This window comes from Cyrtonyx montezumae, unplaced genomic scaffold (assembly GCF_038088225.1).
Source record: "Cyrtonyx montezumae isolate F1298 unplaced genomic scaffold, pur_monq_1.0 scaffold_3, whole genome shotgun sequence".
Lineage (NCBI taxonomy): Eukaryota > Metazoa > Chordata > Aves > Galliformes > Odontophoridae > Cyrtonyx > Cyrtonyx montezumae.
Window position 1 is genome coordinate 72,054,971 of NW_027072034.1, and position 6,848 is coordinate 72,061,818.

At 48.1% G+C, this 6,848-nt stretch overlaps 1 protein-coding gene across 1 annotated transcript in view; it reads right to left on the reverse strand.

Moving 5' to 3' along the window:
* IGSF3 (immunoglobulin superfamily member 3) overlaps positions 1-4,509 on the reverse strand; it is a 50,860-nt gene extending 46,351 nt beyond the window's left edge. The window contains exons 1-2 of the mRNA XM_065743259.1: positions 4,375-4,509; positions 3,625-4,057 (exon numbers count right to left, since the gene is read on the reverse strand). Of these exons, the coding sequence (XP_065599331.1) occupies positions 3,625-4,057; positions 4,375-4,509 (568 nt within the window). The remainder of the gene's footprint in view (positions 1-3,624; positions 4,058-4,374) is intronic.
* Positions 4,510-6,848: the final 2,339 nt, after the last annotated feature.

Genomic DNA, 6,848 nt, shown 5'->3' on the forward strand with positions numbered 1-6,848 from the left:
GAGTTCAAGAGCTGCCACCTCCTCAAGAGCTTTGAAAGGCTTTCTCCCCGCTCTGTTGCTACCTGTTAAAGGAAAACCTCAAAGCTTGATTTCTTCCCTCAAATCAGTTACTTTCTGAAGAAGAGCTCAATGTTTTTTGGAGCACTGATGAATAAAAAACCACTGAGATAAAAGTCTGAATCATCTGAAGAGGTTAGACCTGGGCCTCTTGGCTGTTATCTAAGTAAGCGTACAAGCACACAAACAACCCACTGCAGATACAGAGCGGAGTAGAAACTTGCAGTGACTCACGCACTCTGAAGTAACCACCGTGTGCTCACTTCCACCCCTCAGCAACACACAAGTTTATTTACCCATCAACATAAGACGAGAAGCATGGGCCATAATCTCAGACTGCGCGGTACTCCTGCTGCTTCACCCAAATTACTGCACAGAAACACCTAATCAGCCACTATGGAAATAACCTGACACTAAATGCAAAAGTAAGGCTCTCTTCAGTCAGCCTAGAGAAAGATACCTTAACCTAAACGAAGATGGGTTGCTCTCCAGGTTTGTCCCTCTGTCCTCTGACTGGAGATACTGCCTCAGCAGCTAGCTTAGGCAACAGGCATGACATTAGATGAGACAACACTTCCGTAGAAAAAACCTTCCCCACCCCCACAACAAGCTTCAGCAACTTCATACTGGCCTTGGGGAACTGAACTCTATCAGCTCCACTCAGAAGGCAAACAATGGCACTGCAGACTTTGTATGTGGGCTTAATCCTTTCTCATAAATCAATCACAAGGCCACAGCTCCACAACATCCTGCAGAATTGCACCTGTGTTTTTTTGTTGTTGTTGTTTGTTTGTTTTGTTTTTTGCTGCCTCGCTCAGCACCTGCAATTCATCTAAGATGTGTTAGGTGGAAGAATACAGGACGTCTCACAGCCTGAGCATAACCTTTTCTTCCCAATGATGCTGTCCAGGAGGAGAAGAGAGGTAACAGATGAAGAGAGAGACTTGTTTTTGAAGCAATTAAAGTGAGGACTCATGAAAAACATTGAACTTCGGTATACATTCCCCTATAGCAGAAGGTCCTTGAACCACATTACTGGCCTCATTCCTACCTTAGGTGAGATCAGTGCTCGTGACACATGCCTAAATTCAGATCAGTGGAGATTACAGTCCCTAAAAGTGCCTAGGAAGAACTGTTTACTCCAGGCTATCATGGAATCAGCAACGCTGGAAAAGGCCACTAAGATCCTCTAGTCCAGTCATCAAACCATCACCACCGTGGCCACTATATCATGTCCCTCAGTGCCACAACTACTCTCTTCTGATGTCACATCAGAAGAGCAGTACTAGATTCTAGCCAAGATCCCTAGCGAATAAAGGAACCTCATGATCAAACATCAAAAATGGGAAAGGGACAACCAGCCACCCATAAGGTGCACTGGGGTGTATTTTGAAGCCCAACTAGCTACCAGCTTTTTTTTTTTTTTAGTAATCACAGAAGTCCTTGATGCTGCTCAGACAATAAGAGCAAAGACACATCCCAGCCACTGCTGCAAACCAAGATGAGCTAGTGCTAAGAACAGCCCATGTGTGAGCCTGTACTGCTGTCTCATCCAGCCCCAGCAAGCACCCCATCACAGGGCTGTATGCCTGGGTGAAAAGAGGGAAGACTCTTCCCTCAAGCCATGGGGCAAAGCAACTCAAAGACCCCAGAGCAGTGAGCCTAAAACTATCCACACATAAACAGAGAGATGCTAACAAACCTGTCTCCCTCCAGTCTTTTCTGCTGCCAAAAAAGAGCCATTCAGTCTAATGAGTCAATTAAAAATTCATAACTGGATGAAAGAAAAAAGTTTGGTTCTGTTTCTGAGAAAATGAGAATGATAACTCTCATACGTAGCACTCGCGTAGCTCTTCTTGACTAGGGTCTGTAGCAATGAAGCCAGCTTGAAAACTCACCACCTGTAACAGCTGACCCTTGCGTGCAGGCCCTCACACACAGATTCACTGCCAGAACACAGGGCTTTGGAGGCACTTCACAATGGCTCCCAGCATTGCTTTCAGGCATGCTGCACCAGCAAATAAACTGTTTCTTTTTAAGTGACAGGGTGGCACTCACAGTCCTGGAGCACAGTGCAGACACAGCTGTACCTATAGTTGAGCTAAGCTGCAAAAGGTGCCAGTGGGAGAAGGGCTGTGGGAAGCAGCACAGGCTGGAGGTGTTCCTATTACCCTTCTCTCTGTGAGGGCTTGTCCTTCACAACGCATCATGGGAGAGCACAAAAGAACTCAGTTTCTGCCAGAGTTTCATTAAATCCTAGCAAACACCTGCATAGCTATACACTCAAAATGCAGGTGACCTGAAATTACTTCTGAAGTGGATTTTTGGAGATGAATTAAGCTAAAGCAAATTAGGGCCACACACTCTGAGTGTTAGCATCCACGAAGGGGCATAATGCGATTTAACTAATCCACTAGAAGTTACTTTAGATCAATTTCCTTGACTATCCCTGACACACGTAAGCCCTGAAGCTGATGCCCTCAAAGCTCAATCCCTGGATGCCTTCAGTGCCGAGACTCAAGTTGCACATGCTCTGTACCAGTAGCAAGGGTGGGACAGAGCACAAGTATCCCATCCAGAAAGCCAAGGGCTGCCCACCAAGGAAGCTGCTGAGCAACGAGTAAAACTCAGAAGGCGCCAGTTCCTGAGCCCCAAGGACACAAAGACAGCATGAGACACACTGGCTATACCTACCCACATCCTTTCAGCACTGTACTCCACATCCTTGGCTAATACCAGTCCTCTCCTTTCTTCTGTGCTCTCCTCTGCTGCTCAGATGCTGACTTCTTGTGATGAAGCTTCCTGGGAGATTAACCCAGTACAAACCTCATGGACACTACCCCACTCTGTTCCCAGGCACTTTTTGTTTCACTCCCCCAGGTGCTGTGCTGTGCCAGCCCTCATTCAGATTTGTTTGACTGAGGAGCCACAGATCTACATATCTGAAGCAAGTCACCTAATTAACGGAGTATTGAGGTGTAGACCTCCCCGCTCAAGAAGCCACTCACTGACAGTACATGGGAAGGCAGCCACCAAAATAACTATCTGAACTGCAGCCCTTGGGGCTTCTTTATATTGAGACAGTGAGTGGGAGAGTGGTTTTGCTACGGGCACAATAAAGATTAAAGGAGAACAGGGTGAACACTAAGTGGAAGGGCCATGCAAACTTAGTGGGCTTACAGTTGTATAGTTTCTTCTGCTTCTCCACCCTGCTGCCTCCCTATCATCAGTACCCTGTGGGTCCAAGTCCCATCCCCTTTCCAGAGAAGACACCATCAGGCAGTGCTCAGAGCCTAAGAACTCCTTCTATCCTAGGTGCTAGGATGTGAAACAGTAGCTGTTGGGCTATGGGACACAGACTACGTATCACAGACCTGGAGATGAGCACATCTTCCCATGTGCAATGGGAAGCCCGCCTGCATCTGTACAGGCTTGAGACCTACACGTGCCCTTGTGCCACTGTGTACAGAACAGCACGTACTCCCTGGTAGCTTTACCATCACCTTGATGCTACCAGTAGAAAAGATCAGCCAGCCCCCCCAGAGCAAGCTGTCCTTCGGGACCCACCTGTCAGGTTCGTCTTGGCACTGTAGCTCCCAAAGTACCTCTCATCAGTGTTGGGCGTGTGGCACTCGTATTCCCCGGCGTCCCGGTCCTGCAGCTCCGTGATGTGCAGCAGCACCGCGTCCCCCTGCACCCGCTCCACGTAGATCTCCTGGGCACGCACCCGTTGGGTGTAGATGGCGTAGGGGAAAGAGGGGTCGGCGGTGCTGACGATCTGCACCTCCCTCTCAGGGGCTGAGGGCAGGTAGATGGACCACTGGAAGGTCTGCTCCGCTGGGCCCTGGTAGCCGCTCACTTTGCACCACAGCGTCACATGTGAGCCCTCCGTGCGGTAGAGAGGCCCCTCCTGCACTGCCACGTGCCGTTGAGCAAAGGCCATGCCTGTGGGAAGAGAGCAGAACAGCATTACTTCCCGGCAGGCTGCCTGCGTGTCTCCCTCCAAACACATCACAGCCACAGCTGGTGGAAGCCCCACCTGCAGCCTTCCACACCACACACAGGGCCACTGTGTGGCTGGTGAGGCACTCTCTTGGCACCAGTGAGGTGACACTGGCTAATTGGTGGGACAGAGCAGAGATGTGCATAAAGGAGAAGCTCTCCTCCTCAGCTCACAGGAGAAGCACAGCAAGAAGATGGCAGCTCCATCACACGCCTGTAGCATGAGGCTTTGTGGGGGGGCTCTGCTCTGATCAAGGCTGCACACTTTCAGCACTGCTCTGTCCCCTCCACCACACAGCCATCGTTTTGTTTCACCATGCTCCCACCCTCCTTGGGTTTCAGGTTGTAAGCCTCCTCCTCCCTCAGGAAGCCTCCAGCTGGTACAAAATCCCACTGTTTTTTGCTCAAATCCAGCACGCCTTCCTTCTCCAGCCTCTCAGTCACACACATGAAGGCGTACCAGGATACCACATTCCTAGCACTGCCTTTCCAAGCCTATTCAAAAGGAGCGTATCTGGTACGTAACAAAAACAAAGTTAATGGAGGGAGTGGGCACATTACACTCTAAGGCTCACCGCCCCTGGCTGTTGGAAATCGAGACCCGGTATTGCACGCTGTATACATGCAAAGTCATACAGCTCCCAACAAAGACAGGGCAGCAATTTGCTGTATTTTTACACAGATTATGGATGGCTGGCCCTTGGGCTCATGGCACATTACCAGCACAGCCCTCCAGGGGCCAGATAAATTACAGCAATCTATCTTGTTTGTTGCTGCATCAAAGGCTAGAGGTCTGGAGACCACGGTGGGTGTTCATTGGTTATTGAGTTACCAGCAGTATGTGTGCATGGTGAGGCCAATCACCCTGGCTTCTCTGACTGCTTGCTTTCCATCATAAAACAGCAATAAGCCGATTTAAGCAAGTCCTGCATAATCACGTTTGCAAATTTCATCCTCCCCACGTTTGTGTGCACACATGGTGATATTTTTGTTTTCCTTCTAATTTTTGACAACAACATTCAAGACCAGAGAAGAACTTCATCCTTCAAAAGCTTGTAACTTGCAAGCAAAGGCATCCAAGGATTACTGGCTCCATCTCACCCTCTGGCCATCAGTGTCCAGACAAAGTTTTTCTTGACTGACACCCTGGATGGGAGCCAGGAGTAATGGTTCTTACCAGCTTAAAGCAAATGGTGAAAAATGGGTTCAGCATGTCCATCAGGCCATGCAGCTGAACAGATGGAGTGCAATTCAAACTATTAACTTGGGCTCAGCTAACTGCTGCTCCAAATTACGTTTCTTTTTACTCTTTATGAAATAATGTGATTTTGAGAGATGGATGGGGAAATCTAGCACATTTGAACAGTGAGAGGAATTGCAGAGGCAAGTGGACTCTTCCCTTTGCTCTCCATCCAGTCTTTTCATTCCAAGGACAGATGCCTCCAGAGACAACAGACATCTACAAAGCAGTCAGCCTCTTCTCTCTCCTTACAAAGACCAACAGACAAAGCAAACACTACTGCCTTTCAAGTGAAGAACTGTTTTTAAAACAGGAAGGGCAAGATCTTTATTGCATACAAAGGTAGCTTGGAATACACATTTGGTAGGCACATCTTAGCCTTACTGCAGCATTCAGACACCCTGCTTGCAAGAACAATTAAAATTGCACCACCATGCAAATATGCAGCAGCAGAAATTAACAGTTGCAAAACAAACAATCATTTGGTTATTTCTTAGTTTCTAAGTAGATGACTGTTGTACAGTTGTTTTTTCTCTAGGAATGCTTTAAGGAGTTCTCCAGCCAACCCATTGGAAAACAATGCTCTATCAGGGACTGACCCTTCCTAAGCTCACAGGCAGAACAACCACCCCAGGGATACACAGTGTGGATCTCCATGACCCCTCGTGTGCAGATAGGATCCCATCAGCTGCACACCCAGCACTAAGGTGAGCCTCCTCCTTCCCTTGCCAGAGGCTTTTGGGAACTGTCAGAAAACAGTTCTCAAATGAATAATGTAACTGACAAAGGGAAGAAGAAAAACAATCAGCTTGAGACAGGCATCCAACACTAGAAGAGCTCTCCCCAAATGGTTAACTTCTTGTGTGGTGAAGTATGCTTGGCAGTTTTCAAGCTCTGGGAATTGCTGTATTCAGGCACACACAGTATCAAATTGCATTTCTTAGTGAGCAAGCGTTTTGATTAGTGAAAATAATATGCCAAAGATCCCATTTTAAACTCTTATCTTGTCCTCTTGAAGTGAGAGAAGAGCTCACTGAAAGAAGAGTTCTGCGCTCCACACCTCTCCTTGGAAGCCTAGGAGACGATTAAGGTTGGCATTTGGCTGGTACTTCAGTGGCACAGCTGGCTTTTAATTGCAAATCCAATATAATTTACTGACAATGCAAGGGCTGACACAGAGGAGGTAGAAAGCCAAGAGCAACTTTAAAATTAATAAGAAGTGATATGTTCATGCATCTGCTTCCCCACCCCTCCCCCCCCCCCCCAAAAAAAAAAAAAAAAAAAGCCCCGCAAATATTGCATGCTCTAGAGGAAGCACTCCCTGATCCTTATCCCTTCCAGATAAGGGCTGATGTCAGGGGCCTTTTGAGCTAAGAGCAAGCAAAACAACAGCTGGGCAGCCCCTCACACTTCTGCTGGTGTTCCTCTCTCCCAGGCCCCACTTTGGGGGAAGGTGCATGGGGAGAGGAGGTCTCATATGACATGACGATAAGGCTCTGGGTCACATTGCAAGGGGATGGGCAGATGCTAACTACCAGCACCTCTCATG